At 48.8% G+C, this 24,311-nt stretch overlaps 1 protein-coding gene across 2 annotated transcripts in view; it reads right to left on the bottom strand.

Moving 5' to 3' along the window:
- The window catches only part of LOC135887916 (C-type lectin domain family 2 member D-like), a 51,279-nt gene extending 27,222 nt beyond the window's left edge, over positions 1-24,057 (bottom strand). The window contains exons 1-7 of one of the 2 annotated variants that reach the window (XM_065415715.1): positions 23,793-24,057; positions 15,783-15,909; positions 7,867-7,941; positions 6,855-6,920; positions 4,266-4,358; positions 1,375-1,559; positions 194-303 (exon numbers count right to left, since the gene is read on the bottom strand). In XM_065415715.1, coding sequence (XP_065271787.1) covers positions 194-303; positions 1,375-1,559; positions 4,266-4,358; positions 6,855-6,920; positions 7,867-7,903 — 491 coding nt within the window. In that variant the 5' untranslated portion in view covers positions 7,904-7,941; positions 15,783-15,909; positions 23,793-24,057. The remainder of the gene's footprint in view (positions 1-193; positions 304-1,374; positions 1,560-4,265; positions 4,359-6,854; positions 6,921-7,866; positions 7,942-15,782; positions 15,910-23,792) is intronic. The other variant, XM_065415714.1, reaches the window with a different exon arrangement.
- Between the last annotated feature and the right edge of the window lie 254 nt (positions 24,058-24,311).

Genomic DNA, 24,311 nt, shown 5'->3' with positions numbered 1-24,311 from the left:
CTATGGAAGAGGTCTACAAGTCTTCAACAGGTGCAACCTCCCCAGAACTAGCCCTGTCACTCAGGCAGTAGAGGATCAGGCTTTTAAGATCCTGAGGTCTCGCTTCCAATCCCCGTTCTCCACCCAGCCCAGGGTTTAGTTGCATTTCTCTGCGCCCTACTACTGAGAAAGCGAATGAGGAAAAGGGACGCACAGGTTGTTGAATATGGTACCGTTGGTCCACTTCCAGGGCTGGCCCTGGCCTTGTTCCCTCTGGAGGCCAATCCAGCAGTAAGGGATCCCTTTATAGCGCAGCATGAAATCCTGTGGATAAGAACACACACATTATATCCTTATCTGTGTTACAGCCGCCTTCACGGGGATCAGGGGCCCCCTGCGCTGGGTGCTACACACACAGAAAGCTGATCCCTCGCCCAAAGAGCTGCCAGTCAAACTACTCAGGGCAAAGGGGTTCATCCAAAATGATTTTTTGCACAGGAAGATTTATTTTAAAAGCCCAAATACTTCCCCCTACCCCCCATTTCATAGCTGGGGGGGGGGGGGGTTCTGCCCATTTTCTTACAGTTTCCCAACTTTTGGAAATCATAGAAATGAATGGCTGGAAGGGACCTCGAGAGATCATCAAGTCCAGCCCCTGTGCTCAGGCAGGACAAAATAAATAAACCTAGACAATCATCTCCCATGTCTTACGTACAACACTCCTGTTCATACACCCCAGGATGAGATTCGCCTTTTTCTCAGCTGCATCACATTGTCGACTCATATTTAATTTGTGGTCCACTGTAACCCCCAGACCCTTTTCATCTGTACTACCGCCTAGCCAGGTATTCCCTATTTTGCCTTCATGCATTTGATTTGTCCTTCCTACGTGAAGTACTTTGCACTTGTCTTTATTGCTGGTTAAATTATATAGATATAGATAGATAAAAACGAGGCATATATTGTTGAGATGAAAATGTTACTTTCTTTTTCAGAGTAACATTTGCACAGTTTTCCTGCTCGGAAAAGTTTGGGAAATAGTGGTTTTTTTTAAAGGTGGGTTTCCACACCTTTTTCCCCACGCTTTTTATTTTTCCTCCATTTTTCCAGTATAAAATGATGTGGAAAAAGGGGGGGGGGAAAAGGCGGGGTGGGGTGAGGGGGAGGGAACCCCAAATTTTGAAAAATGAGATTTAAAAAACCCCAAACTGAAATGACATTTGGGAGAAAAATCAACTTTTTCCTATTAAAAAATGTCTAATCCTGCCCCTGAATTTCCATTTTACAACCAGCTCCGCAGGGGATTCAGTTCCTTGGCTGCCTTAGGCCTTCAGGGGGCACCAGGCTCTGGCATGTCCCTAGCTGTGGTTATGAAGGTTCGTGTCTCTTCCTTACCAGCTCCGGCAGGGAATCAATGGAAGCCAGGGAGGCGTTGAGGGAAGAGCAGTGGCTCTGGCTGGCGCTCCAGTTCCCTTCAGTCTCTGAGAAGTAGTAGCATTTCCCTTGGTATCCAACCCAGCCGCCTGGGCACGCAGCAGTGACATGGGGCGGGCTGCCTAGGCAGGGGGGAGTTGTCTTGGCTGAAAATAAGCAAGTAGCACAGTGGTGAGGGATGGACCTATCCCTGGTGTCTGTCTCTGCATGGGAATCCCGGCCAGAGAGGGCACTAAGACCCACACGTCTCGGGCCTGGGTTGTCATTTTGCAGAGATCCCAAGGCCAGAAGGGACCATCGTGATCATCTTGTCTGACCTGCTGCATCACACGGGTCTTAGAACTGCCCCAAAATAATCCCTGGAGCAGAGCTTCTACATCATCATCCCATTGTGATTTAAAAACTGTCAGTGATGGAGAAACCGCGCCACTTGGTAAATCGTTCCGAGGGTGAATAACGCTCACAGTTAACAGCTGATGCCTTATTCCCAGTCTGAGTTTGTCCAGCTTCAACTTCCAGCCACTGGATCATGTTAGACTGAAGAGCCCATTGTTAAATATTTGTGCTCCATGTAGGTATTTGTAGACTAGGATCAAGTCACCCTTTTAACCTTCTCTTGTAAATAGATGGAGCTCTTTGAGTCTATCACTATAAAGCAGGTTTTAATCCTTCTTGTGGCTCAGCTCTGACCCCTCTTCAATTTATCAACATCCTTCCTGAATTGTGGGCACCAGAACTGGACACGGGATTCCAGCAGCGGTCGCACCAGGGCCAAATCCAGAGGTAAAATAACCCGTCTTCTCCTACTCGAGATTCCCCTGGTTATACATCCCAGGGTCGCATTAGCGCCTTTGGCCACAGCGTCCCACTGGGAACTCGTGTTCAGCGGATTATCCCCCATGACCCCCAAACCTTTGTCAGAGTCCCTGCTCCCCGGACAGAGCCCCCCCTACTGTATGTACGGCCGCCATTTGCATGGGGAGGCTGGAGAGCACAGGGTGGAGCTAAGATGGCGTCATGACTCACTGTACCCACACATCCAAATGGGCCCATCCACCATCTTAACTTCCGGCACCGTCGTATGTGGTGGCCCATTCTGCCAGGGACGGGCAGCCCATTCAAATACACCTCCTTGGGGCAAGGGGTGAAAAATGGGAGGGATGGCTGCATTTCATGGACTCCCCCTGGACATACCATCCTCAGTACACCATGACGGCTGCCACACCAGGGCTAGAACTGGGGCCCTCCAGAGCAAAGAGCTAGACCCGTAATATTGGAGCCGAGAGCCCCTAGGTGGCGCTAGAACAACTCACGTTCTCTGTGGCTGGGCCAAAGGCCGGCCTGTCACACACACTCACCAAGGCGTTCCACTCAGGCAAGCGAAGCAGCCACTAAGACTGAGGGCAAAGGAGCCTAACAAGAGGGATGCGGGAAACGGTTTTCTCAACATCCTGCAAAACGTTCGAGGTTTCACAGAATTTTCCCTTCCTGAGTCAGGGAGAAAAGTCAAACGTTTTCATGAACTGAAAAGCCAGAAACAATTTCAGTTCGGGTCAATGGAAACTTTTACCAGCCATGTGATTTCCCAACGCACAGACGCATTAACTATGGGCAGAAATGCTGGCACGTGCTCTGTAGCAAAACAGCACGTGTGGATGTCTGGCACATGTTGAAGAGATGCTGGCTTTGCGCTTCCTGTATTCCGGGGCCATTCAGGGCCCTGACCTTCCACTGGTGTGACTTAGAGCAGCCTCAGGGTTGCTCTAACTTACCCTCTGCTTCTCAGGCCGCCTGGGAAGCACAGAACAGCTGTAATGCAGCGTGCTCTGGCCAGAACCCCAACCCATCCCCTACAGTCTGGGTGCAGAGCCCATACACCAGCTGGGGAGGCCCCTGAATTGGGGGGATTCTCAGAGGGCTCTTTGCATCCACCTTGAGTCCCCAGCGTGGTGTAAAGTGGTCTAAGGATCCAGCCCAGAGTCTCCCACTCTCCACGCAGTCCAACCTGACCCCTACAGCGTGTTCCTCCCTGTAACCATTTCCTTGTGAAGGTCTGTTTGCCCAGTGAGGCCAAGCAGCCAGCCCCTCGCTCCAGCACTGGCAGCTGTCACCGCACACTCCCTACAGCATGTGTCTTCTCTAAGGAATCCCGGGAACTCTTCGGTTCCTGGGGGCAGGGCGCACACACTCCAACACACCCCTTTCCGCTGCGCCAGCGACGCCCAGCTAGGAATGGGAAGAATCCGTTCAGTGCGACAGATTCTCTGTTTCACGTGAGTTTTACAGAGGAGCTTTGGCACAGAAAAGAAATTCAGAAATGCTCCCAAAGCCACAAGAGACTGGCCCGGATCAGGGAACGGAATCCTCTGCCTGAGACTCCCAGTTGCATTTACACACAGTACTGTGGATGGGGGAGGAGGAACAACGATAAATGGATTGGAAACAATTTTCGAAACGCGCTGTGAGCCATGGCCACACAGTGGCACCCAAACCTACGACAATTTAAGGTGAGACTGGGCGTTGGATGACACAGGGAGGGGGAGGCAGGGAGACCCACCCACTGCATCCCTACACTGCTGCCCAGGCCTGGGATCTAGTGGGGCTGCTTCCGAGGGGGCAGGGAATGGACTTAGGCCCTTCCTCTTTGGAGGAAAGCGTCTGGAGAGAGATTTCCCCTCTGAGAAGGGGAATGTGCTTCAATGGAGGAGTCAGACCAGGGCAAAGACGGGGTGAGAAGAGGCCGTGGGAAATGCAAGTGGGCACCGTGACCTTGGGGCTAGGACAAGCAGTCAATGAAGAATCAGTGACAAGGGAATGAGAATCAGCTGGGTTAGTAATGACCCTTCACTCACCCGCCAGTGCAATCACGGTGATGATCAACGCTGTGATGACGACAGTAACGGTAATTGGGATCCGTTTATCTTTAATGCATTTTAGGCTGAAACCTGAAAAAGAAAAAAAGATGAAAGGAGACGAAGGCGTTTCAATAGCAAATGCTGCCGGTGCATGAAAATGGTCATGTTTTGCTAAGTGCTTCCTTATCCTAAGTGGATAAATCTAGTTGATGATGATCAGGGACATGGAACAGCTTCCATACAAGGACAGACTACAAAGATTAGTGCCGTTCTGCTTAGAAAAGAGACGACTAAGGGGGGGATAGGCTAGAGGTCTATAAAACCATGAACGGTGTGGAACAAGTGTATAGAGAAGTGTTATTTACTCTTCCCACAACACAAACACCAGGTGTCACCTGATGAAATTAACAGGAAGCAGGGTTAATACAAACAAGAGGAAATACTTTTTCATACAGCACATAGTCCTCCTGCCATTGGATGTGGTGATGGCCAAAATAACTAGGTTCCAAAATAGAATGAGCTAAGTTCCTGGAGGATACGTCCATCAATGGCTATTAGCCAAGATGGTCAGGGACACAACCCCATGCTCCTCTGACTGCCAGAACCCAGGAGCCAAGGCAGGGGCGGATCGCTCAGTAATTCCCCTTTCCTGTCCCCTCCCCCGAAGCTCTGATAGAGGCCACTGTAGCAGACTGGAGACTGGGCTAGACTGATCGTGCTCTGACGCAGTGTGGCAGCTCTTATGTTTACAACTTTATACATTTTCAATAAAAATGTCACCAAAAGATCAATAAAAAACAAAAAGCAAGAAACACCTTTTTTCAACAGAAATGAAAAAGCCAAACAACTTTGACAATTCTGGGTGAAAAAAAAAATGTTTAATTCAATTAAAAAAACAAAGAGGTTCAAAAACGTCACTGAGCTCTGGTCACCGGCTTTGAAGGACCTTCTTACTTCCCAGATTGCTGGATCAGGGACCTTGCTGCCATGAGCTGGTTGGTTGGTTGGAAGAGATTTTCATGGTTGCCCAGAGGGGTAATTTGGGGGCTACCAGGATATCCCAGGACTTGCCTTTAGAAAGGGAATAAATCATCAGCAGTAGAAATTGAACGTCTGATTTATGGATTTAAAGGCACAAGCCATTACCACTTGAGCTAAAGGAAAAGCACCTTAAGGGACTGTCTCTCGTTGTGTGTTATACCAATAGAATAAAAACCAGCAGGATCTTATTAAGAGGGATAAGGAAAAGATGCCACATTTATTGTAAATATAATAAAGCAAAAGATAAAAGTAAACAACGTTGTTTGACTACTTATTCCTATCACTACTTATTCCTTATACACACACATATATAGATAGATAGATGTTCTGTACAGGTGTTATAGTTACCAGCCTAGAAGTTGCTCATGCCAAGTTACTGGCCAGGTATCTTGGTCATGAGGATGGAGCCGAGTCCGTGTCAGATGCACCTGATGCTCCTGAAGGTTGGCAGCAGAACCAGAGACGCAAAATCCTCAGTCTTGAGAGTCCATTCTTATAGAATTAATTCCTATGTTAGTCTATGGGAGCTGTTTCATTCTGCTGTTGCTGACTTACTCAGCAGATGGCACAATCCTGGTGGCTTCACACTGTCCAAAGTTTGTGTTTCTCATCCTTCCAGGTGATGGGGTGGATCCCAGTTTACCCTCCGGGGGTTCTCTGGTTGTCCACTTGACACATTCTTCGGCCGATGGATAATCCCTTTCTAGGCTGGCACCTCCCTAACCATTCATGTGCATCAAGCATTCATCAACATACATTCCATATCTTAACCATATTTTAATTTACTGTCTCCACCACTTTCGGGGTGTGTGCTAATTCATTTGAGACTCCCGGCCCTTTAATCACAGAGGGTGGGGCTCTGTTCCTAGGAGCCATTGCTGTTACAATGAAGTGAAAGTCACTTAATGGCTTATAGCATTTGTTTACCTTGTATCAATTACAGTATCTTTTACAGGACAGATACAATCAATGGTTTCTACAGACAGTAGCTTACAAGTTTTAACAGAAGACCCAAGAGATTTTTGTACTTAGTGAAACTGTTGGATTTTAAAGTGTGGGGGACAAATTATGGGGGGGGGGTCACTGTTACTTGGGGGAATCTCCCCCAAGTCTCTGTCTCTCCCTGTGTGTCCGTGCAGCGCCCGGCACAACGGGGCCCTGATCTCAGCTGGGGCAGGGACTGTCTCTCCCTGTGTGTCTGGGCAGCGCCCGGCACAACGGGGCCCTGATCTCAGCTGGGGCAGGGACTGTCTCTCGCTGTGTGTCTGTGCAGCGCCCGGCACAACGGGGCCCTGATCTCAGCTGGGGCAGGGACTGTCTCTCGCTGTGTGTCTGTGCAGCGCCCGGCACAACGGGGCCCTGATCTCAGCTGGGGCAGGGACCGTCTCTCGCTGTGTGTCTGGGCAGCGCCCGGCACAACGGGGCCCTGATCTCAGCTGGGGCAGGGACTGTCTCTCCCTGTGTGTCTGTGCAGCATGCAATGAGGCTCAGCTGCTGTCTCTCGATGTTACCATATTGTACCTAATAAATAATATAATTATTTACCCACATTTCTTCTCCTTTCTTCCACTGCTGTGTGACCCGGCCGCATTGAGACATTCTCCCCTCCACCTACCAGAAAGCAAAAGAAACTGTCATTTAAGGTCAGATCATACAGTCCCCTCCACGCAGGGCCCAGTTCTGTGTACGGAGCCCAGGCCTTTTGAATGTGTCCATCACTGCTTCCCCTCCCTCCGTGCATCCCAAAGTGACTGGCAGTCCCCAGATCTTGCTATCCCCACACCACACGGCCCTCCCTTGGCCTGGCTGTGGGGGCTCCTAGCGGATTAGAGAGCATGGCAATGCATTTGACCAATTGTGTGCCCCTCTAGTGGCTGGTAAGTGGATAATCTCTGCCAACATTTTTGTTAGTATTATAACAATTCTGGCTCTTCCTGTTCTCCATAGAACTCTCCAATCCCTCTTGGAATTCTGCTAAGTTCTTGGCCTTAACATCATCAGCTGATGTCACCTAGCAGCGAGTTCCACCATCTAATTACTCAGTGTGTGAAAAATTGTTTCCTCTGATCAGTTTGAAGTTCCCACCTTTCCATTCCATTGACTGTCCCCTTTGTGCTTGTGCTAGATACAGATCTACCTCCTCTATCCCATCCATTATCCTGTCCCTTGTACCCATCTCCTCTCCAAGGTAACAATCTCAGTCTTTTCAAGCTCTCTTCACAGAAGAGTTTTCCCAGGCCCTTGATCCTTCTTGTCACCTCTCTCGGAACCCCTCTAGTTCTACAATTTCCTTTCCGAGGTGGGGCGCACACAGTATTCCAGATTTTCAGCCTTTCACTCCACCAGTTCTCCTGTTGGCCTTAGTCCTTCAGGGTAGAAAAGACCCAAATTGCTAACATAAAAAACAAGCATAAACCAAAGAGCAACAAAAACTCCTTTTATCCTGTCTTTATCCCTCATAAAAAAAGAGGGGGCAACCCACCCACTGAATTATTGTCCCTCTGCCAATCACACTGCAGGCTCCCTTTTAATTAAGACCAAAGTATTTAGTATTTACAGGTATCGCTTGCCACTTCAGCGCTCTCTTCTGCCATTTTCGGAACAATCAGCACCGAGACTGCTGTGTCTCCACCTACCAGGAAGGAACAGAGACGGTCACTCAGGGTGGGTTATTCTAATTATGCACTTCTCCTTTAAAACTGGGGGTTCCAAGTGCTTTGGAGGATAGGATTATGTATCTATCATTTACATGATATTCCAGAGGCGAGATTCCAGAAGGCTGGAAGAGGGCAAATATAGTGTCAATCTATAAAAAAAGGAATAAGGACCACCCTAAAAATAACAGACCAGTCAGCTTAACGTCAGAATCCAAAAAAGAATGGAGCAAATAATTAATCAATCAGTTTATAAACACCTAGAAGAAGATAAGGTGATAAGTAACAGTCAGCATGAATTTTTCAAGACCAAATTGTGTCAAACCAAGTTAATATCTTTCTTTGACAGGGTTACGAGCCTTGTTGATAAGAGGGAAGCAGTAGATGTTGTATATCTTGACTTTAATAAGGCTTTTGATATTGTCTCACATGACCGTCTTATAAACAAACTAGGGAAAGATAGCCTAGATGGAGTTACTATAAGGTGTGTGCATAACTGGTTGGAAAACCATTCCCAGAGAGAAGTTATCTATGGTTCACAGTCAAGCTGGAAGGGCATAACGAGTGGGGTCCCACAGGAATCAGTCCCATTTAATATTTTCATCAATGATTTAGATAATGGCCTAGAAAGTACACTTATAAAGTTTGAGGACAAAACCAAGATGGGAGGGGTTCCAAGTGCTTTGGAGGACAGGATTATAATTCAAAATGATCTGGACAAACTGGAGAAATGGTTGGAGGTAAACAGGATGAAATTCAATAAGGGCAAATGCAAAGTATTCCACTTACGAAGGAACAATCAATTGCACACATACAGAATGGGAAGTGACTGCCTAGGAAGGAGTACTGTGGAAAGGGATCGGGGGGCCATAGTGGATCACAATAAATATGAGTCAACAGTGTAACGCTGTTGCAAAAAAAGCAAACATCATTCTGGGATGTATTAGCAGTAGTGTTGTAAGCAAGACACGAGAAGTAATTCTTCCGCTCTACTCCGCAGTGATTAGGCCTCAACTGGAGTATTGTGTCCAGTTATGGGTGCCACATTTCAGGAAAGATGGATCATGTAAACAAATTGGAGAAAGTCCAGGGAAGAGCAACAAAAATGACTAAAGGTCTAGAAAACATGATCTATGAAGGAAGATTGAAAAAATTGGGTTTGTTTAGTCTGGAGAAGAGAAGACAGAGAGGGGACATGATAACTGTTTTCAAGTACATAAAAGGTTGTTACAAGGAGGAGGGAGAAAAATGTTTTTTCTTAACCTCTGAGGATAGGACAAGAAGCAATGGGCTTAAATTGCAGCAAGGGCCTTTTAGGTTGGACATTAAGAAAAACTTCCTAACTGTCAGGGTGGTTAAGCACTGGAATAAATTGCCTAGGAAGATTGTGGAATCTCCATTACTGGAGTTTTTTAAGAGCAGGTTGGACAAACACCTGTCAGGGATGGTCTAGATAATACTTAGTCCTGCCATGAGTGCAGGGGACTGGACTAGACAACCTCTCATGGTCCCTTCCAGTTCTATGATTATCTCCTGCATATTGCAATCAAACTTGTTTGACTGAGTGATTGGCTGAAAAAGAAGTAGGACTGAGTGGACTTGTAGGCTCTAAAGTTTTACATTGTTTTATTTTTAATGCAGTTATTTTTTTGTACATAATTCTACATTTATAAGTTCAACTTTCATGATAAATAGATTGCACTACAGTACTTGTATTAGCTGAATTGAAAAATCCTATTTCTTTTTTTTTTTTACAGTGCAAATATTTGTAATCAAAGATAAATATAAAGTGAGCACTGTACACTTTGTATTCTGTGTTGCAATTGAAATCAATATATTTGAAAATGTAGAAAACATTCAAAAATATTTAAATAAATGGTATTCTATTATTGTTTAACAGCGCGATTAATCACGATGAATTTTTTTTAATCGCCTGACAGTCCTAGAGCGAAGACATTGAGTAGTGGAGAATCCAGCGCTTCCCGAGGGAATTTGGTCCCAGGATTAATTACTCTCATGGTTAGAAAACCTGTGCGTTATTTCTCATTTGAATTTGTCTGGCTTCAGCTTGCAGCCATTGGTCCTTCTCCTGCCTTTCTCTGTTAGTTTAAAGAACCATTTAGCACCTGGTATTTCCTCCCAGGGCAGGTCCAAGTCATCTCTCAATCTTCTGTTTAAGAAACTAAACAGACGGAGCTCGTTAAATCTCTCACTGTAAGACCTTTTCTCCAGCTGCCAATCATTTTTGTGGCTCTTCTCCGCCCCTCTCTGATTTTTCAACATCCTTTTTAAAACGTGGGCACAAGAAGTGGACTCACTAGTCCAGTATCACCTCACCAGTGCCGTACACAGAGATTAAATCACCCGCCTTCCCCTGCGCACAGCTCCCGTTTACACGTTCACAGATCGCGTTTGCCATTTTTGCCACGGTATCGCACTGGGAGCTCATGTTGAGTTGCTGGTTCATTATCACCCCTGATCCCCCAGGCTGAGATAATAACCTGCCTTTTCAATACATTCAGTGTCACGCATTGCAAAGGGAGACTCTTGTACCTCTCTCCTGGTCCATTCGCACAACGGATAACAGCCTACTACTGCTGCCACCTCAAGTTCTATGTTGCGGTGCTAACTGTCCCCACTTCAAACCCAGCTCACAGACGAGGAAAGTCTTTATGTTAACAGTTTAGTGGGGTTCAGGACACACCCCACTGATCAGAGAGATCTCCTGGCCCTAAATGTACTGGGGTGCACAGGGATCCCCACACAAGGATTTAGTAAGTCAGAGCAATGCACAGACACACAGCGAGAGACAGTCACTACCCTAGCGAGATCATGACCCCGTTGTGCAGACAGTCTCTGACCCAAAGAGCTCACAATCTAACCAGACAAAAGGGCAGGCGGGGAAACAGTGCAGAGAGGGGACTTGCTCAGAGTTACGCCACAGTTTAGTGGCAGAACCAGGTCTTCTGTCACCCACTCTGGTGCTCCAGGCACTAAACTACAGCATGGCCGTGGTTTTTGGTCAGAGTAGCATGGGCCTGGCTGGAGCCCTTGGCATAACTAACCTCTTGGCATAACTGACCTCTGCAAAATAAGTTTTAGCTCACACCAAGTGAGCATATCCTGAGCGGAGAGGATGGTACAAAAACATGCAGATCTCTCAAGAGAACACGTCAGCACATTCCTGAGAGATGGTGCAGGAACATACCGACCCCTCTACGACAAGGAGGGGATGACAGAATAACAGATAAGGATGTTTTGGTGGAACTAGAAGTTAAAAGGACAAGGGCGGTAACTAAACGTCTGGAGCGTCATATGTAACTTGTTTGTATCGATGCCTAAAGAGGAGACTCCAGAGGAGGGGTGACTTTTCGCTGATCTAGGGGACAGGACCCTGGTGCGCTGACTGAGCCGGTACCATTTTCCCAGGTATACGTGTGTTAGTGTCCTTGTGGCTCCTACAGGACACTAGCACTGTGGTGTGTCGACAATGAACCTGGCTGAGCTCCTTTGCCACTGAACCGAGCCCAGGGCCTTACGAATAACACACTGACCGAACACGCTGCACCGTGAGCGGGAACAACGCTGCAGCATCAGCCGCGCCCTGCAGCGCGGACGACAGTCAGTCATTGAAAAGGGCTAAATTCGCAGAAACAGCCGAGTACCAGGGACGCTGAAAATCAGGCTTCTTTCCCCAGGTCAAAGGCCAGCAGGGCCTGTTAAGATCATCTCGCATATCACAGGCCAGAGACCCTCCCCCGCAGCGCGTCCGGCATCCAGAACGGTTGCGTGTGAAACAGAGCGTGTGTTTCAGGAAGATAGCTAATCTCGGTTTAGTGGTTTTGCCTGCCATGGGAACCACCTCAGCCTTGGAGAGCTGTTCCAATGATTGATTAACCTGTGAAAACAGGTACTGTTTCTGCAGCCTGACTTTCCCCAGCCTCTGCTTCCTTCTGTTGGCTCTGCTTTTGTCTGCTCCATGCCAGGGACTTCCCTGAGGCTGCCCAGCATGGCCTCTCCAGCCGCAGTGCTTATTTAGCCCGGCTTTCTCTGCAGGCGGCAAACAGGAAAAGGCCTGTGATCCCCAGAGCAGCGTTACCGAGGTGACAGCGGTTGCTGGGCTCCCATCTGAGGCCTGGGCTACCCGAAGAAGTGATTCCGGAGTAAGATAGGGAGAGACGTTAAAGGGCCAGAGCTATTCTGGAATAACACCCAGGGCGGGTGCTCTCATTCTGAAATAAGATCACCTCGTTCTGGTTCAGCTTCATCCACCTCTGGAACAAGGGGAGCTATTCCGGAACAGCTCGGCCCACGGGAGCTATTCCAGTCCATTTCCCCGTGTAGACAAGCCCTGCAGAAGGGGTTTGATTGTGAGAGTCAGATGTGAGCTTGGGGAAGGCTAAACCACCCCTCCAGGACGAGGAGCCATGACAGTGCGGTGGATTCTCTCCCCACCTCCCTTGATCCCCTTATGCCGCTGGACTTGCTTAGAAGCCCTGTGCCCCCCCTACACAGCGCCCAGCAGAGAGGCCTGCTGGGGGTGCAGCTAGGGCTACGAGTGAGCATGACTCTGCAAGGCTGCTGCAAATTAGAGTAGCCCTGGGGCTGTTCTAACTTGCACTAACATCCCCGGAGCAGCCAAGAATAAGGGAGACCCACCGGTGGCTTTAGGCCTTGCAGCCCCACTGCCTGGGCTCTGATCCCTGTGCTGATAGAAATCTGGCTAGATCGTCGGGCTCAACGGGTAGTGATCAACGGCTCCATGTCTAGTTGGCAGCCGGTTTCAAGTGGAGTGCCCCAGGGGTCGGTCCTGGGGCCGGTTTTGTTCAATATCTTCATTAATGATCTGGAGGATGGCGTGGACTGCACTCTCAGCAAGTTTGCAGATGACACTAAACTGGAAGGAGTGGTAGATACACTAGAGGGTAGGGATAGGATACAGAGGGACCTAGACAAATTAGAGGATTGGGCCAAAAGAAACCTGATGAGGTTCAACAAGGACAAGTGCAGAGTCCTGCACTTAAGACGGAAGAATCCCATGTACTGTTACAGACTAGGGGCCGAATGGCTAGGAAGCAGTTCTGCAGAAAAGGACCTAGGGGTCACAGTGGACGAGAAGCTGGATATGAGTCAACAGTGTGCCCTTGTTGCCAAGAAGGCTAACTACATTCTGGGCTGTATAAGTAGGGGCATTGCCAGCAGATCGAGGGACGTGATCGTTCCCCTCTATTCGACATTGGTGAGGCCTCATCTGGAGTACTGTGTCCAGTTTTGGGCCCCACACTACAAGAAGGATGTGAAGAAATTGGAAAGAGTCCAGCGGAGAGCAACAAAAATGATTAGGGGGCTGGAGCACATGAGTTATGAGGAGAGGCTGAGGGAACTGGGATTGTTTAGTCTGCAGAAGAGAAGAATGAGGGGGGATTTGATAGCTGCTTTCAACTACCTGAAAGGGGGTTCCAAAGAGGATGGATCTAGACTGTTCTCAGTGGTACCAGATGATAGAACAAGGAGTAATGGTCTCAAGTTGCAGTGGGGGAGGTTTAGGTTGGATATTAGGAAAAACGTTTTCACTAGGAGGGTGGTGAAGCACTGGAATGGGTTACCTAGGGAGGTGGTGGAATCTCCTTCCTTAGAGGTTTTTAAGGTCAGGCTTGACAAAGCCCTGGCTGGGATGATTTAGTTGGGAATTGGTCCTGCTTTGAGCAGGGGGTTGGACTAGAACCTCCTGAGATCTCTTCCAACCCTGATATTCTATGATTCTATGACACCCCCCCACACACACATCTCCCCTTGTCCCTTCTACTTGTCAGAACTCCAGGGGTTAAAGGAAGGGGGAGCTAAAAGCAGAGGCAAGCTCCATCCTCCTCTTCCAGGCTTGGGTTGAACAGCCTCCTTCGCAGCTCCCCCTCCTTTCTGGCTGGTGCAGACAGGATGCCCCCTTCCTGTTTCTATCTACTTCAGCACCCATGCACTCCTATGGGACAGGATGGTCTAGCAGCGATAAGGTGACCAGACAGCAAGTGTGAAAAATCGTGACAGGGGTGGGGGGGCAATAGGTGACTATATAAGAAAAAGCCCCAAATATTGGGACTAGCCCTATAAAATTGGGACATCTGGTCACCCTAAGTAGCCAGGGTACCACGCTGGGACTCAGGAGAGCTCAAATCTGTTTGCAGCTCTGCCACTGCTTTGCTGGGTGACCTTGGGCAAGTCCCCCCCGTGCCTCAATTTCCCCATCTGCCCCTTTCTTTCTGGTGCATTTCACTTGCAAACTCCCTGCCTCTGAGTGTGTGTGTCTGTTCTGTGCCCAGCACAGTGGGGTCCTGGTCTCAGTTAGGGCCTCTAGACCCCACGGTAATAATACAACCAGTAAAGTAACAGCAGGTGATGGTGGGTGAGAGGTGACAGGTGACACATCACGGAGCTCAGCTGAGGCACTTCAGCTGAACGTCTGGTGCTGGTTTAATGAGGAAGGGGCGGCTGACTTGACCTGTGTTACAATCACAGTTCCTAAATGCTAGAACTTTCACCTCACTCCCACTTCATGGACCTAGTTTCCTTTCTCCCAGACGTTTTCAGGTGGGATTGGTGGAGCGAGACCTTTGCTTGAACTTGAGTCTTTAACGTCGATGGGGCTTTGGAGCCATTGTTACGTGCTGTGCATTTACTGAGCCAGGGTGGAACGGCAGCCAGAGCCAGGGCTGACGGCATTTTCAATCAACAAATATTTCGGATTGACAATGCTTAAAAGCAAAAATCCAAGGAGGCAAATTACCCCTGAGCTCCTCAAAGAGCCAGTTCATCAAATCATAGGATCCGAAAAATGTCGGGCAGGAAGGGACCTCACAGGTCATCAAGTCCAGCCCCCTGCACTGAGCAAGACCAAGTAAACCTAGACCGTCCCTGACAGGTGTTTGTCCAACCTGGTCTTAAACACCTCCAGTGACGGGGGTTCCACAACCTCCCCTGGAAGCCTGTTCCAGAGCTTAACTCTCCTCTGAGTTATATTTTTTCCTAATATCTCAGCTGAATCTCCCTTGCTGCAGATTCAGTGCCTTACTTCTCGTCCTGCCATCAGTGGCCATGGAGAACAATTGATCACAATCCTCTTGATAACAGCCCTTAACGTATTTGCAGGCTGTTATCAGGTCCCCCCTCAGCCTTCTCTTCTCACAATTAAACATGTCCAATTCTTTCATCCTTTCCCCATAAGTCAGGGGTCCCCAGTGCGGTGCCGGACAAGCTGTCGCCAAAATGCCGCCGAGAAGCGGCAAAGTCAAGAGGCGTCACCGCTGAAATATCGCCGATTTTCGGCTGCATTTCGGCAGCGACACCTCTTGATGACACTGCTTGTTGGTGGCATTTCGGCGGCGACACTTCTTGGCATTGCCGCTTCTCGGCGGCATTTCGGCGGCTGCTTGTCCGGCGACTGTGTTCCTCAGCATCTAGTCGTCTGGCGCCTGCCCCACGGAAAGGTTGGGGACCACTGCCATAAGTCATAGGAACATAAGAACGGCCATGCTTGGGTCAGACCAAAGGTCCATCCAGCCCAGTATCCTGTCCACCGACAGTGGCCAATGCCAGTGCCCCCAGAGGGAGTCAACAGGTATGATCAAGTGATCTCTCTCCTGCCATCCATCTCCATCCACCCTCTGACAAACAGAGGCTAGGGACACCATTCCTTACCCATCCTGGCTAAGTCAGGTTTTCTAAACCTTTTATCACTTTTGTTGCTCTCCTCTAAAGTCCTCTCAGCTGGACAGCAAACCACTGATAACTACTCTGAGTTCAGTCTTTCAACCAGTTGTTCACCCACCTTATAGTAATTTCATCTAGACCACATTCCGCAGTTTGCTTGTGAGAATGTCACGTGGGACTATGTCAAATGCCGTACTAAAATCAAGATATATCACGTCTCCTGCTTCTCCACTAGGTCAGTGACCCTGTTAAAAGAAGGAAATTAGGTTGGTTTAGTATGTTTTTTTTTTTTTTTTGACAAATCCATGTTGACTATTACTTATTACCCTGTTATCCTCTAGTCTAGGGGCTTACACATTGATTGTTTAATCATTTGTTCTAGTCCCTTTCCAGGGATCGAAGTTAGACTGACTGGTCTATAATTCCCTGGGTCTACTTTCTTTCCCTTTTTAAAGGTAGGTCCTATGTTGGCCCTTCTCCATTCCTATGGGACCTCACCCACCTTCCAGGGTAAGGAGTGAGGGTGTGTTTCGGCCAGGCAGGGTCACCGTTTCTTTGGCTTTTAGCCTTTCTTATGCCCCCCCACCCACCCACACACCCCTCCCTCCACTCCCGACTGGTTACTTGACCTTGGCTTGGGAGAGGAGTCGAGCAGGTGTCCGCTCGTACGTCAAACTCCCACCATCCCCAGCGAGACTTTCACTCTCTTCCTTCTCTTGTCTCATCGTGTGCTATAAACCCCACCTGGCCGCAGGCAGATGCAACACACAGAGTCTTTGTTCACCCGTGTTAGTGAGGACGTAAGAATATCAAAAGTCAAACAGGCAAACGAACCCCAAGTTCTACCTCAGGCTAATAAACAGGGGTAACTACTAGATTACCATCACTAACCCCCCTGGCAGGGGTTCTCTGCGCCCCCAGCTCTGTCCCCTCAAGAGATATTGCACAGTTGCGGCACTGTTGCTAGGCCAGGGACAAGCTGTGACGATCACCGGCTACCTAAATCGTGCTCACTGCACTCACGCCATCTGTTTCAGTCACCGGTTGCTACATTGTTGTCAGGACTTTTTTGCCTGCCTCTCGACTGTTGCTACGATTTGAGCCTGTGGGTCGGGTGGGGCAGGTACCATCTGTGCAGGCACCCACACAATGGGGCCATAGGCAGGGCTATATTGCAAACAATGAAAATGCCAGTTGAGAGTCTGCTGCTTCAGTGGAGGCGTCTATTTGCAGAACTGGGCTTTAATTAGCAACTCGCCCCCTCCCCCCTCCAAAATGTAAACTGATACAAATGCAGGATGGAGACAGACTGGAGGCTCTTCTCTCCAAGCCAGAGACGTATCCCAAAAATCATTCCACTGTGACTCTGTGTAAGCTGTTCCAGTGGTTAATTCCCTTCCCTGTTCAAAATATATGTCTTATTTCCAGCCTGAATTTGACTAATTTCCACTTCCAGTCATGGGAGCACATTAGTAAGACGTCTGACATGGTCCCACATGACTGTCATAAGCAAGCTAGGGAAGCGTGGTCTAGATGAGATTGCTATGAGGTTGGTGCCCAACTGGGTGACAGACCGTATGCACAGAGTGGTTTTCACTGGTTCGCTGCCAGACTGGGAGGAGGGGTCTAGTGGGGTCCAGCAGGTCCTGCCTCAGGAGCAATTCATTATATCCACAAATGACTTGGATAACAGAGTGGAGAGTATGCTTGTAAAATTTGCACCTGACACCAAGCTGGGAGGACCACAGGCACTCTGAAGGGCTGGTGCAGACAGGATACCCCCTTCCTGTTTCTATCTCCTTCAGCACCCATGCACTCCTATGGGACAGGATGGTCTAGTAGCCAGGGTACCACACTGGGACTCAGGAGAGCTCAATTCTGTTTGCAGCTGTGCCACTGCTTTGCTGGGTGACCTTGAGCAAGTCCCAGCTCTGTGCCTCAGTTTCCCCACCTGCCCCTTTCTTTCTGGTGCAGTTCACTTGCAAGCTCCCTGATTCTGAGTGTGTGTGTCTGTTCTGTGCCCAGCACAGTGGGGTCCTGGTCTCCGTTAGGGCCTCTAGACCCCACAGTAATAATACAACCAGTAAAGTAACAGCAGGTGATGGCCATGAAGAACAATTGATCACAGTCCTCTTTATAACAGCCCTTAACATATTTGCAGGCTATCAGGTCCCCCCCTCAGCCTTCTCTTCTCATGACTAAACATGTCCAATTCTTTCATCCTTTCCCCATAAGTCGGGTTTTCTAAACCTTTTATCACTTTTGTTGCTCTCCTCTGAACTCTCCCAAATTGTCCACATCTTTCTTAATGTCCAGAATTGGGCACAGTGCCCCAGATGAGGTCTCAACAGCACCGAACAGAGCTGGACAATGACCTCCTCTGCCTTCCACACGGCACTCGTGTTCATGCACCCCACCCCGGAATGATATTAAAGCCTTTTTTGAAACTGCATCACATTGTTGTCTCACATTCAAGTTTTTGATCCACTAGAACCCCCAGATCCTTTCCCCCCACTACGACCACCTGGCCAGTTATTCCCCAGTTTATAGTTGTCCATTTAATTTTTTTCCTTCTTATGTGTAGCACTTTGCCACACATATATTCAATAAATCCTTATTGAATTTAATCTTGCTGATTTCAGACCAATTCTCCAATTAATCAAGGTCATTTTGAATTCTAATCTTGTCCTCCAAAGTGCATGCAACCCCTCCCGGCTTGGTATCAGCCTCCCATTTTATAAGCATTCGCTCCACTCCATTATCCAGGTAATTAATGAAAATAATGAATAGCACCTGACCTACAACTGACCCCTGCTAAACCCTACTAGATACATCCTCTCAGCTGGACAGCAAACCACTGCTAACTACTCTGAGGTCAGTCTTTCAACCAGTTGTGCACCCACCTTATAGTAATTTCATCTAGACCACATTCCTCAGTTTGCTTGTGAGAATGTCACGTGCTTGTGAGAATTCATGTAAGGCTAGGGGCTTACAAACTGATTGTTTAATCATTTGTTCTAGTCCCTTTCCAGGGATCGAAGTTAGACTGACTGGTCTATAATTCCCTGGGTCCTCTTTCTTCCCCTTTTTAAAGGTAAGTACTGTGACGGGTTCGATCACAGAAACCCCCTTGGGGCTGTCACCTGATGTGCTGAATTTACCTCTAAGCCCATTTTCCCTGCCAGCTTGGGACTCCAGAACCCTGCCTTGTTGAGCCAGACATGCCAGCCTGTCGGTCGGGTGGGGTAAGTACCATCTGTGCAGGCACCTACACAATGGGGCCCCTAGGCAGGGCTATCATGTAAATCAGTTAGACTGACCGATCTATAATTCCCTGGGTCCTCTTTCTTCCCCTTTTTAAAGGTAGGTCTTATGTTTGCCCTTCTCCATTCCTATGGGACCTCATCCACCTTCCATGAGATCTTGAAGTTAATCGCTAACAGTTCAGAGATGATTTCGCCTGCATTGTCACTGCAAAGTGGGCAGGTTCCAGGCACTAAGTAATGACCCAGGGTACGTCTACACTGCAAAACAACACCCACGGCAGCGAGTCTCAGAGCCCGGGACTACAGACTCGGGCTTGTGCTATGGCACAAAAAATTGCATGGGCTCGGAGACCCACCCTTCTCACCGAGCTTCAGGGCAGGAACGTCTACATGGATCTAGTGGGGTCCATCAGGGTCCTGTCTCAGGTACAATTAATTATTTCCATGAATGACTTGGATAACGGAGTGGAGAGCATGCTTGTAAAATCTGTGGCTGACACCACGCTGGGAGGATCACAGGCACTTTGGAGGGCTGGATGAGAATTCAAAACGACCTTGACAAATAGGAGAATTGGTCTGAATTCAACAAGATGAAATTCAGTAAAGATAAGCACAACATACTGCACACAGGAAGGAAAAATCAGACGCACAACTACAACCTGGGGACTAGCTGGCTCGGGGGTTGTACTGTGAAACAGAGCTGAGGGTGCGAATGGATCACAAATTGAGTGAGTCAGCAACGGGCTGCAGCTGCAAAGAAAGTGAACCCACCCCATGGGGGTCGGATTCTCCAAAGAGCCCAGCACCTAATAGCCCTTCTTCCCGCACTGCTGAGCTAACAAGGGGGAACAGAGCCTTCTTGTATCCAGGGTAGCAGCTGATGCCCTTGAGGCCTTATTGGAGACAGAGGGTGGCCTTGTGATTAAGGCCTTGTCAACATGGGGAAAAAAATTGTAATCACTTTTCCATGGGTGGTGGGGGGATAAACTGCTTGGCACCCACACACGAGTGAGTGAGGCGGAACAGGCAACAACAGAAATGACCATAACTCAGAATTCTGCTATTTCATCAAGAACGGATTTTCCCCTTCATCTCCTTGCAGGCTGCCACTGACGCTAGCGGGAACCTTGCTGTGCATTGAGGGGCGTGCGTAGCCCTAAATTTATGCCCACTGACCCCCGGATTGTGATTAAACACAGAGCCGGGCCTGTCACACAGAATTAACTGGGGAACTTTCATATCATATAAATAGAATGAAACTAAAACTGTTAGGGGTAAAAACAGTCAAGACGCAGCTGTGGCATTAAACTTAACTAGGTAAGTAACACACACGTGTGAGACTGCAGCCAATCACAACCAACCACATCACTAAAAAGCTATTCCATTCTTCACTATTTTTATTTGCACGTTCTAGCCAAGGCCCCAGCTGCTGGTCTGTTTTGTGTCTATTCAGACTACAAGCTCTTCGGGGAAGGGACTTAACTCTGTCTGTAAAACTGCCAGGGCAAAGGGGCTCTGATCCCAACAAGTCTCCAGACATTGCCATATAAATTCTGTTCTTCTCCTCTCCTCATTGCTGCACGACATGAGCAGCTGTCGGAGACATGGGATTCGTTCCCTCTCTCATCCCGGCCCCGGAGGAGAACAGAACAGGGCGTGCTGGGGAGCGTTCGGTTTTGATGGGGGTTTTGTTTTTAGTGCACACAGTGGTCTGGGTACTAAATATAAATGTTTACTCTGGCAGCATAAAGTGTCTTTCATATTGATGTCAATATTCTTTACACTCGCTCCCCCACTGTCCCCCCTGCCTCACTCCCTCCATCCCCCCTCTCTCTCACACAGACACACACACAGAGAACAGAGCTCACCCCTTCTCCACATCATTCACAACGCGGCTGCTGAGAACAGAGTCCCAGCAATGTTGGACTGGACAGGACCTCAAGAGCTCATCAAGTCCAGCCCCTTGCGCTGTGGCAGGACTAAGTAAACCTAGACCAGCCCTGACAGGCGTCTGTCTAACCTGTTCCTAAAAACCTCCAGTGACGGTTACCCTTAGAGTTTGTTACCCTGCCAACCTAGACGCCTCTCTGGCCTCTCCCACTGCTCTACAGCGTTAGACACAAGCTTCTCCTCTATGCCTTTAAGGTTCCTGTAACAGCGTCACTGCAGGACCCTCCTGGCTCCTGCCCCCGCTGGGCTGAGAAAGTCACCCAGAGACCTTCAGGTGCAGTGCCCACCTGGTGCTTTTACTTACAGCCTGTTAGGTGGTGGGAGCACAGCCTGTATCACCATACGCTGGTCCCCTTCTCGCAGTCCCCCGGCAGGAGAGAGGGGGCAAGTTCTCTCTGCTTCCCCTCACTGCCTTTCCTCTTTCCAGCTTCCCCCCTGGCTTCCTTCCCCTGGGCTCTTATCCAGCCCCAGCCTGTTAGAGCTTCCCCAATCAGGGCCAGGTGCTCTACCGAGCTCCATTCACCCCCCTTCATTGGAGCTGGAGTGACCGAGGGTTGGCGAAGCAGTTTTCCGCTTCACTCTGTCACAGTTCTTCACCCTTTTGCCCCTCACTTCCTAGCCAACCTGCTATTTCATCATACCAGGGACATCGCCATTGCTCTGCCAATGATATCCAGCCTCTTACCCCTGCAAACATCTCCAGGCTCCCCCCTTATTGAGGTATAAAACATCCCCAGCAAAACACAGAAAGTCCCTACAATACCTTCCTTTCGACTCAGATCTGCTGCAACACCCACAGAACACGGGCGGCCGGCTGGTGAGGGGGGGGAGGGGATTAAGCTGAGACTGTAACTATGCAAAACATGCTGATTTTATTTGTCTTAAACCATGTGCAGGGCTGTTATACAGAGGTCAGGGATCAATTGTTCTCCACGGCCACTGAAGATAGGACGAGAAGTGATGGGCTTTAATCTGCAGCAAGGGAGATTTAGATTCCATATTAGGGAAAATTTTCTAAATCTAAGGGCAGTTCAGCTCTGGAAAAACTCCCAAGGGGGGTTGTGGAATCCCCGTCATTGGAGCTTTTAAGAACAGGCTGGACAAACGGCTGTCAGGGACGGTCTAGGTTTACTTGGCCCTGTCTCAGCACAGGGGACTGCACTGGATGACCTCTCCAGGTCCCTTCCAGTCCTCCATTTCTATGAGTCTAAAGCTTAAGGCCTCTAGGCACTGCTGTAATATCAGTGACAACACCCAGAGACTGCTCCTCCAGCAGATTCTGCTTGGGAGTAATAGGAGGTCCCACTGTGACGGGTTCAGTTGGGGTGCAGGGGTCTGTGGGCTCTGGGGTGGGGCCAGGGATGAGGAGTTTGGGGTGCAGGCTGCCCTGGGGCTGTAGTGGGGAGAAATATTAAGATTATAATTTAATGTATATAGTTATGAGGCTGAAAATGTATCCTCATGGCTTAGCAAACCCATGCAAAAACTCTCCAAGAACAGAGAGGCAGTTCACACCTCGTCAGGGCATGGATGGGACAAACCCAGCCCAGCCTCACAGGAACAATGGACACTGGCTTAGGCAGCAACAAAATAATCTGTTAGACCCTGGAGGGAGTCATCCCCTTCCTTTGGTCAGTTTGAAACTGTGATGAGGTAATGCTCACCTGACTCTGAAGGGGGAGGGCAAAGCCAGGAGGGAAGAAAGGACATGATAAAAGGGAGAGACATTTTGCCATGCTCACTCTCTTCCTCCTACATCTACAGACACCACCACCATCATTGACTGAAGCGCTGATCAAAGGGGAGAGCCTGGCTGAAGAGCAGCCAGCCTGTGGTGAGAAGCATCTAAGTTTGTAAGGACAATGAAAATGTTAAAATCAGCTTAGAATGTGTTTTGCTTTTATTTTATTTGACCAAATCTGACTTGTTGTGCTTTGACTTATAATCACTTAAATCTACCTTTATAGTTAATAAATCTGTTTGTTTGTTCTACCTGAAGCAGTGCATTCGGTTTGAAGTGTGTCAGAGACTCCCCTGGGGATAACAAGCCTGGTACATATCAATTTCTTTGTTAAATTGACAAACTCATATAAGATTGCAGCGTCCAGTGGGCATAACTGGACACTGCAAGACGGAGGTTCCCAGGGTTGTGTCTGGGACCGGAGATATTGGCTAGTGTCATTCGCTTGCAAGTAGCTGGGAGCAGCTTACATGCCAGAGGCTGTGCGTGAACAGCCCAGGAGTGGGGGTTCTCACAGCAGAGCAGGGTAAGGCTGGCTCCCAGAGTCGAGGATTGGAGTGACCTAGCAGATCACTGGTCCAGACAACACCAGAGGGGAACGTCACACACACTCAGGAGATTATAAGCTTTGTAATGATACCTTACAAGACACCTTTTGCACGAAGCATATTCCAGTTACATCATATTCACACATTAGCATATTTTCATAAAATCATATGGAGTGCAACGTCGCACTAGTCACCACAATCTTTTAATGCATTTAAGCCTACAAGGCAGGGCAGTGCTTTTACCCATGACAGATGACAGAACAAGGAGCAATGGTCTCAAGTTGCAGTGGGAGAGGTCTAGGTTGGATATTAGGAAACACTGTTTCACTAGGAGGGTGGTGAAGCACTGGAATGGGTTACCTAGGGAGGTGGTGGAATCTCCTTCCTTGGAGGTTTTTAAGGCCCGGCTTGACAAAGCCCTGGCTGGGATGATTTAGTTGGGAATTGGTCCTGCTTTGAGCAGGGGGTTGGACTAGATGACCTCCTGAGGTCCCTTCCAACCCTGATATTCTATGATTCTATGATTCTACCCTCGTGTTACAGATCGGGAACTGCGCCCCAGATAGATTTCAATGGGAAATAGGCATGTAAATACCAATGAAGATCAGGCCCAGGTGACTCACCCCAGGTATCAGTGGCGGAGCAGGAAATCAAAGCCAGGTTTTGCAGGTCCCAGGTTAACGTCCTAACGACTGGACCATCCTTCCTCTCTTCAAGGCAGGGGGGCCTGGCCCCACAAAGGGTGTCGTGCTGCTGAGAGTCACAACCCCTAACTTTCAGATGCCTAGAAAAATCTCAGGCACAGCACCAGGATCCACCACCCCTGGGTTAGGTTCCCCAGCTCCCGACACACTGAATGGGGAGAGGTAGGCGCCGTAGAATGGGATTCACAACAGCCAGCATGCTGGGCAGGGAGATGCCTACTCCAGCCAATGCTAATGAGAGGGGTGTGTCCTAAGCCCTGCCCCCCTCCGGGAGTTTGGCACCTAAGTCCAGGCTGGAACGAGGCACCTATCTTCGCTAGCTCTCCACGAACGGGACACGTCTCTGGAGTCAGGCGATTAAGCCGCCTGAGTAGTTTCTTGTGAGAGATAAGCAGCTGGGCAGTGAGGATGACTATGAGCCACCAATCCTAGGGTGCA

Source organism: Emys orbicularis, chromosome 13 (genome assembly GCF_028017835.1).
Source record: "Emys orbicularis isolate rEmyOrb1 chromosome 13, rEmyOrb1.hap1, whole genome shotgun sequence".
Taxonomy (NCBI): domain Eukaryota; kingdom Metazoa; phylum Chordata; order Testudines; family Emydidae; genus Emys; species Emys orbicularis.
Note: the sequence above shows the minus strand (reverse complement) of the source record. Positions and strands in the feature narration are given on the sequence as shown.